The 12,453-nt window shown below is 40.5% G+C and overlaps 1 protein-coding gene across 1 annotated transcript; it reads right to left on the minus strand.

Annotated features, from left to right (window-relative positions):
* Positions 1 to 2,898: 2,898 nt before the first annotated feature.
* LOC104211332 (early nodulin-like protein 3) lies at positions 2,899 to 4,198 on the minus strand. The gene is made up of 2 exons (XM_009760376.2): positions 3,960 to 4,198; positions 2,899 to 3,405 (listed from the first exon to the last, which is right to left on the minus strand). Exons 1-2 carry the CDS (start codon positions 4,138 to 4,140, stop codon positions 2,978 to 2,980), a joined length of 609 nt encoding a protein of 202 aa, XP_009758678.1. The 5' UTR covers positions 4,141 to 4,198; the 3' UTR covers positions 2,899 to 2,977.
* Between the last annotated feature and the right edge of the window lie 8,255 nt (positions 4,199 to 12,453).

The following is a 12,453-nucleotide window of genomic DNA, read 5'->3' on the forward strand; positions in this document are numbered from 1 at the left end:
TTTATACAAATCTTATCCTTTAATTTATGCCCCGATCCACGTGTCCTTGAGAAATTTTCGCTCTTTCTTGAGTGTCATCGGAATTGCACTGCCTTCGATGTAGGCCGTGTCAGGCATTCGATTTGCTCCCTCGAGGCGTGTGCTTTGTAGTCGGATCCGACCCCCACTTCGAATCGTCCGGATTCGAACTTATAGCCCCATTTAAGATTTCGAATTTGGGCTCCTCGATTTCGACCATATACATGAAAGAAGATTTAAAAAGCCCATTTAGTACTGTTGAAGCCCAATAGGATTTGATCTGATGTCCTTGCCCACAAATGTTTGAGGAGTACCCAAGAGAATTTCTTAAAACTAGGAAACAAAGTGGAGGATTACTTGCTATTTCAAGTGGAACTCGCCCAAAGCAACACAATTTAAAAGAAAACGTACAATAGTACTAATTAGAATTGAAAAGAAGTCTTGATCTAAAAGTACTTAATCATAGCAATGAAGGAGCAAGACCCGGGCATATCAAACAATCTATATATTACACCTAGCATGAAATGTTATAAAATCACATAATGTGTCAAAATTTTCTAAAATCATCCCCTTAAATTTCATCAAAATCTCCATTTCTTCACCTTCCACGCTTCGCAACAATTACCCATTAATTATCACGCGAACACAAACATTAAAATAACACCATGGATCTCCGACTAAAGATAATCTTCTTTTTAGTTCTAGCGATGATTATTGATCCTATATCATCATCTTCATATGATCACAAATATCGTTATACCAACTTTGGTCATGATTTTGCAAGCATGTTTTGCGATCATGCAGTTGCAATTGCAGGCTCCAATACAGGTGCCAGACGAATACTGCAAGCCGAAGATAGCTATATTAGCTATGCAGCACTTTCTGCCGATAGTATTCCATGTAATGTACGAGGAGCTTCTTATTACGATTGCAGTTCACACCTGGAAATTAATCCCTATCGTCGTGGTTGTAGTGAAATAACTCGATGTGCTAGGACCAATTCTTGAAGATCTATCTTTTATTTCTCAAATCTCTTGAGTCATCATATGAAATCTATATTCAATTTTCTCAAGTTTCTTTTTTCGTTCTTCCCAACTTTTTTGCGCCCAATGGGTAGATCTGACAAGTAATTAGTCATCATAAGAAATTTATATATGATTAGTGTGATTGTTAATTTTAATTTGTTCGCCTACAATTAGAGAGTTGGATGATATTGATGTAATTAAATTCGTCCAAGGGCATGAATTTCTTTATCCTTTAACCTACGAGAGGTATTTCTACCTTTCTAAACACTTAAAGCAACACAATTAGCTGTCCATAATAGTATTTTTTTAAAAAAAAAAAAATATTTAGTGTATAAAAATTAAACTCTATGTGATACTCTTCCAGAGAACGATGGATCGAACAATGGGAGATAAGCAATGCCAGGAACAAAAAGGAACTTCTTCATATATTATGTTTAGTCGCATGAGGAGTCTTTGTTTAAATTTTAATTTGATAGGATAAATTAGTTAAGATAGTTTAGGTTTTTGAATTTGAATATTTATTCTGCAAATTCTGTTTTCATATTGGCTATTTAAAACCTTTTTGATTAATTAGTCTCTATACTCGTGCGTTGCACGAATATCTTGTGCCAAATATTACAAACGCGTACCATAAGTAATTGCTAAAGTTAGATAATGAGTTGCTTAAAATAGAAGTTTTTATATATGTAATGCAAACCAAATCATAATAACGTTGTGATAACCAAATAACAAAATGGAACTAAATAGTTTAAAATTACACAAGATACGAATAAATTTATAATCGGTTAAAGAATGCAATAATATTTAATATTAGTTTTTATACAAGTTGTTTATCGTAATGACAAGTATAGTAATCCAAATTCATAATTATTTCCAACTTTACCAATTTGTAGTTGTATTAAAAGTTCTAGGTATTTGTAGAGTAGGAATTTGCAGTCGGCATTGGAGTTTTAATCTGTAAAGAAGTCCTTTCTTAGTTAATATATTTGGAATTTACAATTACATCCACCTTTAACTCAAAATTTTAAGGGCATAAAATTCTATCGAAGTTTCGAGGATATTTTAGTCATCCAACATTTAATATAAATTATTCGTGCTTTTATAATAATATAGATATAGATATAAATAGATAGATAGGTAGATAGATAGATAGATATAGATAAAATTTATGAGAGAGATGTTCAATCAATACTTCAATCTTTTTGTTGCTCCATCCTTTCTAAAAACCCAACACAGCTTACTACAACTTCGGTTCATCCTAAAAGCGTTGTTCAACGCCATCGCTGCTATTTGAGCACTACATTAGATATCTTACAAAAACACCTTTTCCTGATACAGTTAGACCTTTCTATAACAGCATTCCTATATAACAACACTTCACTATAAAAGCAAAGTTTTTCCGGAACCAATTTTCAGGTTATGTTATAATATGTTCTCTACAACAGTACTTCGCTATAACATCCAAAAATATTTGAAACAAACGAGGTTGTTATACAGAGGTTTGACTGTATTTCATGTATGTTAATCTAGTCAATTTTCTTTTGGCTGTTTGGACAACTCTTGAAAAAAAATTGAAAATAATTCTTGGAAAATACATTTGTACAGACTAAAACTAAAAGAACTAATATCTATTTATGAGTTTTTTCAAGTGAAAGAACCTTTCTAAAACAATGAGATTTGCAAGATCTCAAAAAGTTTTCACAAACCCTAATAACTCGGAAATTTCACTTCGTAACCTTTTAAATTAACACACTTATTAATGCTTAATAAACGATCTTAATGGACTACCTTCCACCTTATGGATAAATCCTTGGCAACAAAAAGCGCACGTTTCCAATTCTTAGGGTACTCTTAATGTAATAAAGCAAGAGAAATATCTATAGAGTTAAAAACATCCATTAAAAACAGAACTAGACACAACGAATTAAATCAAATTACATAAAAACAGTAGCCATGATCAAACTAAACACCCAAACCAAACCACTTGAACCAACAACCACTGCAGCCGATTTCGTAGGAGCCGGAGCTGGTGAAATGGATTGCGGCGACGGTGCAACGACGGAAGGAATATCTTCCGGCGGCTGAGTTGGAGTGGTAACGGGAGAACTCGACGGCTTTTGGGTGGCTGGGGATGGAGATTTATGGCGGTTGTGATTGGGAGATAACACAACAACTAGAAGCTTCTGGCCTTTCTCACAGTTATCATCTTTTCCACTGATGAAGTAGAATGCACCTGACCTTGTAAACTTCAATTTTGATTTACCATTCTTTAGCTTATGGATTGGCTTATCCTTTTTGCATTTGAAGTAATCATCTTTGTGTACCACCAGTACTGAATCTGACCCTTTTTTGTACTTGAATACTGCACCAAAATAAGAATTTATAATCTTTATATAACAAAAGTCTAATAAATATTCTACAATCAGCTAATTAATAATAATCATTCATAAAAAGTTGAACTAGTAATCTAAAATATAAGCCAACTTATCTGTTATAACCAATTATAATATAGTGATAGTATAAAATAAGAAAGGGCAGGTGAGACAAAAAAAATTAAAATAAAGTAACAACGCGATCACACCAAATCTGTTGTTCCATAAGTGGCACTTTTCATCATCAATACAATAAAATAAAATTTATTGTATGAAAAATAGCAATACGATATAATACAATAGGTAACAACCATCCAAACAAGCTGTTAATATATATACTCAATGGTGGAGTCACCCTTGTCCAAGGAGAGCGGTGTCAAAATTGGTAGATAGGTAAACATTTTTTGTGTATATATATATATATATATATATATATTGAATCTCCTTAGTAAAAATTCTAACTCTCCACTATATACAAGTTAAATAAAAAATACTTTTGATTATTCAAAAAGAATAACATACAGGAGAAGAGGAAAGGATTTACCAATAGTGTCATTAACTTGGAAACGGTTTCTTTCAGCCCAATGACTATATGATTCAGAAGGTTTTAAAACCCAGCCTTCTTTGCCACCAGCATAGAATGTATACGCTTGAGATATGCAAAGAACACTCAGAAATATCACAAAGAAAAAGCTAACAAATGAAGGAGAATCCATGTACAACATGCAGATCAAACTGTGTAAGAATTAGAGAATGAGAAAATTCAGAAGCAAATTTGCAAAAAGGAAGAGATTAATACAAAGAGAAGTTAAAGCTGAGGAAAAATGGATGAACATGGGACTAAAAGAGGGCAAGATTGGCAGAATTTATGGAAAGGATGAATGATATTACCGTTGGGTTTTGGTGGGAGTATATGGAAAGTCTTAGCTGGGAATTTGTGTGTGTTTTAATTTCTCATAAATTGCTGTTATTGATCAATCAACTGCTTATCATTTTCCTAGGAATAACGCTTGCACACACCTGGCATTTATCTTGGATATTTAAAACTATAATCAGAAAATTCAAAATTGTAGTCTCTTCAAACGGATTAATTACGCACGCCAGAAAATCAATAAACTAAAGCAATTTCTTATATGGAGTAATATTTAACACAGTAAAATATGAATGGTGCGTTCAGGTTGTAGAGGAATATAGAAAAGACAACTATATGTATGGTCTCTATATTTTTCTAACCGCATTTATAGTACTCTCTATGTATAAATGTAGTGATTCTTTCTCTTTTGGTCAAGATCATATTTAACTAGGCGTAAATCCATGCATGTACATTAAGATTTGGTGTTTGTTTGTCGAGTTTACTATATCTATGTATATATATTCTATATAAAAATGTAGTGGTCATATCTTTTGTAGTGAAGATCATATTAACTAGGTGGTCTTAACTAGCAAATTGGCGTTTATGTGAAATTGAGAATAAATTTTGAACTGTAACAACAACGACAACAATAATCCCATTGTTCCCGCAAGTGGGGTTGGGGAGGGTAGTGTGTACGTAGACCTTACCCCACCTTGAAAATAGAGAGACTATTTCCAATCTCCGCTCACGAAGGGCGAAAAGAAAAGCAATAGCACCAAGCAATAAAACAACAAAATAATAAGAAAACTAAACGAAAGGAACAACAAGTAATAATAAAAAAAATCTAACAATAACAGAATACGCAATACTAATACTCTTGACTACCTATTAGTTGTTTACCTTGATTCTCGATCTCCACATACCTGTCAAGGTTCATGTCCTCGGTAAGCTGAAGTAACGTCATATTCTGCTATTTACCGTAAAAATAGTAACAACAATTAAATTTGTAAATGGGATTCTAAAAATACGTGATCTATTCCCGAGCTAGTTGTTAGAGCAGTTAATGCTAATAATATGAAATTTAATGACGAAATGCAAGACAAAACGAGATAGTAATCAAACCGAAGGGCCTGCTGCCCAGGTATATGTCGGGTCGATGGGGGACCTCGGGATTAACGTCAGGGTCAAATTCGAGCTATCGGGGATAATCGGGGATGGGATAACAGTTGAAGATATAATTAAACAAGGCTCTTTCTGGCCAATACTAAGTTATATGATGAAGAACAAGTAAGAAAGTAATGAATATCAAGGTGACCTCGAGCCAGTGAGAACGAACAAGTTTAGAAAGGAAAGATAGAGAGAGAGATATTATTGCACTTGTGGAGAAAATGGAGCAACATCAGTCTGTTACAAGGTAGTGTGAGTCCTTTTTATATAGGAGGGGAACTCGACTACAAGCACATAGGCATTAATTACAAAGTATGGAGATAGGATGGCTTGACGTGACGACTCAGCATAAGCTCTGGATAGGTCGGCCCTATCAGGCTTACCCGTATGCCTTGAGAGCTTCCCCTTCTGTCCTGGCTTCGGTCCTTGTCTTCTCTGAGTCGGGCCTCGACGAGCCCCGAGGTTGGGAACTGGGTCATGGCTTCCCACCCTCGGGGTTTCGAGGCGTTCTTCCGAAATGACTTGACAGTAAGAAATCAAGTCCTCCGATTTTGCCGCGTACAGATAATCTCCGCGTTTCCCATAGCAAAGTGATGGGAAATGATTCTGACACTTGACTCATCGAGCTTCTTATGGCGACGTCGTACCGATGATGCGACTCCTGGTGTGGGTTTTGTGGTAACCGGGCATCCACGGGCTCGTGTATTTTCGACTTCATTTAATGCACTCCTGATTCCCGCTCTCCAAGGTGAAGGTACCGTCGTCGACTCGATTTTCCAAGGATGCATTAACTAAGTCCGTCGGTCAATCTTTCAAAGCCTCGATGACCGTATCGTAAACCCCTATAAATGGGGGTGTTTTGGTGTTGTTTTTCCTATCCCAATGCCTTCATTAGCTTGCTTGCCTATTCCTTCTTATCATCTTCTTCTATCCTTGAACATCATGCTGGAGGAGCTCCCTTAGATCGGGTTGTGGCCCTTTGCCGGTGTTTAATCGCGATGTCCCGCTATTGTTGTGGTCGTCGATATGCTGGCCTTTGCTGCTGTTGTTGGCCCGAGATGATGACGGACAGGGAATTGGTTTTCCCCTCATGTAGACAGTCATTCGGATTATGCACCGCTGCTCACCTTCATACCCCGGCTCAAAGTGGTGCTCTGCTCCGAGTTGGGGGCTTGCACGGCTAGACGTTCCAAGAAGTGGATTCTAAGTAGCCATGCAAGCGGGACCGAGGGTTGTTCGGTCCGCTGTCTCTCCGAGGCTCCCTTGGCCAAAGAGGGTCCTCGAGCTTCGGAGAGCTATGGCATTTTTTCATCCCTCCCTGCCACTCACCTTGTCCTTTGGGGATATCAGTGTGGAAGGTTGGGATGAAACTTCCAAGGATGTGCGTCCGGAGGCACCTGTTGCGGACCTTTCGAAGGTGGACCGGTCTTCATGCTTTTACTTTGTGTGTGCATCCCTTTGTCTCTTCCTCTTTAGGTGTAGACTTTTGTAGGCTTTTGTAATTCTATGTAATGACCCTTTGAGGGCTGTTGTACATGGATATTTATAAATATGAATATATTCCATTGACTTCTGCTTTCGATTCTTGCTTTGTAATTGCATGTTTTCATTCCCTTCGAGGCCTTTTGAATCTCTCCCTTTATTGTTGATCGCTGACATTTAACTTGGGCATGAGCGTTCTTTTCGCTCTTCTGCCGATTGACATAGCTCCCTTCCGAACCCATCGTCTTACCTTGGACCAATCCTGAATTGATCTGATAGGCCCGGGCTGTCGGGGCCCTCCGAGTTGTATAGGGATAATACACCAAATTCCGGGGCCTTCGGGGATGTTATCCCAAATGAAAGTCAGTTTCGGGTACCTGGGGGTCCCCTTTTGATCTTGACACAGATAGCCTTCTTAAAACATATAGGATGAACTTCTGCTGAGGGGTTGCCTGTACTGGGGCGCTGCCTCGAACCTTCATGGAGCTTTCGTGATTGGAGCTTCTTGTGTTCATTCCTCTTTTTTAGAAAAGGAATCATGAGATCGGGTATTGCCTCGTGTCGAGTGATGGCGTTGAAAGCTTCCCGATGTCCGACTTCTCTTTGGCGGGGATCCTCGGGGTAGAGCGATGCCTCGAGATTGGAGATAATACGGACAATTCTTCGAGTCTTGGCTTCTCGTCGAAGGTTGCTTCCGGGATCGGGTATCACCCTGTCGATCTGCATCGAGGCTATAGGTTTCTCGGGGCTCACTTCGGGTAGGCGAGTCATCGCTGCTTCTCGCATATATGTGGGGCGGCGTCGGCTTCTTCGCAAGACCTCAGTATTTTTAGATAGCTGCTCTTCCGCTTTGGCATAGGGTTCTTCATTTCTTCAGGTGCAAAAAGTGTTATTGCACGCCCTTGTTCTGATCTGTTAGTTTTACCATAGTCATGGCTAGGGATGTCAATGGATATTCGAAAACCGACTAAACCGACCGAATCGTACCGCACCGAACCGATTTTTAGGTTTTTTCTTAAGAAACCGTAGGTATTTATATAAATCTATAATTGTGCCGATAATTAGGGTAGGTTTTTTATTTTATAAAAATAAACCAAAAAAATACCGAACCGTACCGAATAAATTTTACATGTAGAAAATATATTTATTTAGTAAGTTTAAAAGTAATAATGCATTAAATTTTCTTTGGGCCTTGGAATTATGAAAACTATTACAAGCCAACAAGTAATTAAACTCAAAATACTAATTCCTAAATTATGCTACTTCTACTTAAACTAAGTTATTTCAAGTATCTTTATTAGCAAGACACAAAGTATTCTAGCGATTATGAGTATGTATTGAATATGTTTCCTTTCATATAATTTGGATTTATCTTTTTGAATATTTAATCTTCTATAGACTTTATTCTTGAGTCTCGGCTTGGTATATCTTTCAACTCTTATGATTTATATTTTCTTTGTCTTTGTTTGATTTCTTTTACGCTATTGTAGAATAGTTGATGGATCTATACTCTAGCCATCTCTTCTTCTTTTTTTAATTAATCACCTTTTAAATAGTAAAAATGTCTAGAGAGTTTTGCTAAGTCTTATAAAAGAACGCATGTTATTACATTCTACTTCTACTGGGGAATTTTACATGATATAAAAAAATACCAAAAATTAACCGAACCGTACTGATACAAAAGAGAAACTGACATAATTGGGACGGTTTCGAAAAGTCTAATTTTGGTTATACATAATAGAATAACCGAAAAATTGGTATGGTACAAATTTTATAAAATAATTGGCCGAACCGAACCATTGACACCCCTAGTTATGGCAACCACTTCGGGGCGGTCCCGGCAGGGAGCGGGAAGTGCTGCTCCCGGTGCTCAGGAATTGCGGGCGTTCGCTCTGAAGATGGTGTCCTTGATAAGAGGGGAACATCTGGAGATGGTGAGAAAATATTGTGGATGGAGCGAGGGGATAGCGTTGCAGGTACTTCCCCCGGATGAGAGTATTACGGACTCTACTGATGGATTGTTGAGCGTATACCTATATCATTTCGCGTTTGGTCCCCTTGATAGGGTTGTGCTTGATTTTTGCTTGAAGTATCGGGTTACTTTGGCGCAGATACATCCGTCATTTTGGCGGGTGGTGCTGATGATGAGGCTCTTTGCGGAGAAGGCTGGGCTTGAATTCACGCTTAACCATCTCGTCAGGCTATACCAACCCTTTCATCACCAGGGCCTACTAACCCTGAGGTGTCGTTCGTCCACGCCTTTTGTAGTTGACGACAAAGAGAACGAGGATCGAGAGTGGGCCGGTTGGTTTATCCGGGTCCGAACGGTCAACATTATCCCCGTTGAGCTACTGTCATTCCTGAAGGGTGGAATTATGCACGTGAGTGGAGCGTCTGGTGCTTTTTTAGATTTTGCCTATAGTGGAAATCAGTCGAGTAATAATATTGTCTCCCTTGTTGTAGCAACTTCATGGACGCCGAGCGAAGTCCTTGACATGCCCGACTGGGTCCGGAGGCTGGTGACCCATTCGTCCTGCGACGAGCGTCGGTGACGAGCTGTACTTCGTGCCAGATGGGGAGCGAAATACCAAGGTATGCGCGTACGCTGCCTTTGCCTTGGCCTTCGTATATTCGAGGTAACATTTCCCTCCTTTCCTTTGTATCGGCTTTACCGTTTGTAGGTATTGGGCGATTTTTTGGGATGATGTAGTGCTCTCCCGAAAGGGAGAAAAAGGCATCAGCCTCCGAGCCGAGGGACGACGGCGATAAAGAGGATTAGCACCTGCAGTGTAATGGAGCTTTTAGTGGTGCTGAACGGGCTCGTGTTTTCGAGGAGAGGGCATCGTCCGAGTCTGCTGCTCCCGGAGTATCTAATTCCCGGGCGGCGGTTCCTCCGAGTGCATATGCTTTGCCTGAGGTCGATTATTCTGGGGCTGAAGAGGAAAGATCAACAGGAGTGTATTCTCGCTTCTAGGAAGTCTGTCGGCTTCACTTCGTGGTGAGTTTAGGCGCAATTTTCCTGTATTCTGCGTCCTCCTCCCTTATTGAGCTTTCATTGTACAGGCCTACGATAGGCTTATGTCTGAGCTGCTCCGTCAAGGAGCCAGGCTTCAAAAAATTCTGGGTGAGGGCAAGTCCCTTAGGCTCCTTAGCGAGGAGAAGGAGGCCGAGTTGCTGCATTGGCGATATGAGGCGTACCGGAGCTCGAACTACAAGAGCTATTTGATGGAGCAGGTAACTTTTTGCAGCTCGCGCTTTGCTCTCTTTGGCCATTAAGGTTAACCCCATTTTTGTTATATTAGTTGCAGAGAAAGACGGAGGCTTTGGAGTACCGCAAGGGCGACATTGACCGCGTCAGAACTGCCTGTGGTGAGCTAAGGGCTCAGGTGCAAGCTCAAGCTTTAGAGGAGACAGGCGCCCCAGCCAAGGTCCCCGCCTTCGAAGCTCAACTCCACTTGGCTCATGATAATGCCAAAGTTCAAGCGGGTATGATCGAGAAACTTGAATCTAATCTCTCGAAGGTCAGGGCTGAGATAATTGATGCCCGGGCTGAAGCGACACTAAGCCGAACCAAGGTTGATCAAGAGATGGCGATTCATATGAAAGATGTTGCGGACACTCAAGCTGAGCTGAAGTGAGCCCTCGACCGGGAGAAGAGGATCGAGGAATATGTTCATTGTAGATCTCGAAGAGAAGTACTCGAGGAGATTGGTGCGAGGGGCTTCGTTCTCTTAGAGGAATTGGCTCGAGCAAGGGTGGACGAGTGTGGCGCGCAGTCACTTCTTGCTGGCGAGGCGAAGAGCGAAACCAGCAAGTTGTAGCCCTTTGGAGCGGAGCGTAGAATTCGCCATTTTGTCGCTTTGTATTTGATATCTGTAGAGCATGTCTGTAAATGGAGAGTGTGCCCTCTTTTTTTGTGTGTATGTAAGATAAGAGGAAACTTGAAGCTTTATTTCTTCTGCATCTCTTTTCTGTCATTGCATTTGACCAGGCAGGCTAGTTTTGGTGTTTGGCGGGATCCTCGTAGGTTCGGAACTGATCGGACAGGCCCGGGGGCTTTTAAGTGCGATCCTTGACATGAGCAGGTGTTGGGGCCTCCGTGCTTTGCCCAGTTGTTTAGGCTTAGTCTCCGAGTTGGGCTTTGACTCGAGCCTTTCTGCCCTTAAATCATTTATGCCTATGCGGGCAGGTAGTAATTGTTCCCATTTCTTGCCCTTCAGCATTTGCCGTTCCGACTATTTTGGGTCCAGTTTCCAAGTCGCATTGTGATTCGAGCTTCAATTGACCCTCAAGTTCTTTCCTGCTTGCATGAGAGGACGGCGATGGTCTCTTGTGCTTCAGGTCGAAGTGACCTTACAGGTGGGTGGCCCGGAGTCTCACTCGGCGGGCGATAGTGGCATTTATGTCGTGCCCTTAGGCATATTGTAGTTTAGCAATTTCGGGTCCAGTCTCCGAGTTGCGTTGCGATTCGAGCTTCAATTGACCCTCAAGTTCTTTCCTGTCTGCATGGGCAGATGATGGTGGCCTTCATTTCTTGCCCTCGGGCATCCGTTGTTTCAATGTTTTCGGGTCTAGTCTCTGAGTCGCGTTGCGACTCAAGCTTTAATTGACCCTTAAGTATTTTTAGACCGGCGATAGTGCCTCTTACGCTGTTTTGATCATTGAGACCTTTCAATATATGGCCCAGAGGCTTGCATAGCTAACAATTTTGGATCCTGTCTCTAAATCGGGTTATGATTCAAGCTCATTTTAATCCTCAAGTTGTCAATTTTTTAGCTGGCGATAATGGATCTTATGCTGTTTGGTCGTAGAGACCTTTTAATATGTGGCTCGGAGGCTTGCTTAGCTGGCAACAATAGCTCTTACGTTGTTTTTTCCCGTGGGCTTTTTGTAGGCTTTGTTTTCCGCTCGTTAAGGTCTTTTGAAAGATTTTTGCCTGACTCGTCGTCTATTTTGGAAGAACCTCGATTTCAAGTCATTATCGGCGATGTTTCGAGCACCTCGGAAGGTTCATATCTCATAGGATGAGTAGGTTGAAGCCTTTGTGATTTGAAGTTGACATGGTCGAAGCTCGTTTTTGCCTGTTGAGGGAATCCTATTTTAACCGGTTCTTTCCGAAGTATATTCAAAGTAGTGGCCTACGATTTTTGTTTAGCGACGGTCAGGCGTCCCCGAGTCGCGCTAGTTTGGTTGTATCAGCCATTTTGACCATAGTCATATGTGTTTGGCCGGAGCCATTTTTGATCCTGAGTGATAGTTCAGGCGTTTACACCGAGGGTATGCCCTTTTAGGATTCTTACAAATGCGACATATAGCCTGAACTTTGGGATTTTCATGCCTGTTGAGGTCTTACAGTTTGTCATGCCTGTTGAGGTCTTACAATTTGTCATGTTTGTTGAGGTCTTACAATTTTTGTAATATAGAATAGATCTGGTTATGCCGAGTCTGCCCGTTAGGGGTCTTACAATTTCGGGTTTTCCAGCGCGTGGCGATTGGCGATGAATGACAGTCTCCGAGTCATCGAATTTGTTTAAGC

The sequence above is a fragment of the Nicotiana sylvestris genome, chromosome 7 (genome assembly GCF_000393655.2).
Source record: "Nicotiana sylvestris chromosome 7, ASM39365v2, whole genome shotgun sequence".
NCBI classification, from domain to species: Eukaryota; Viridiplantae; Streptophyta; class Magnoliopsida; order Solanales; family Solanaceae; genus Nicotiana; species Nicotiana sylvestris.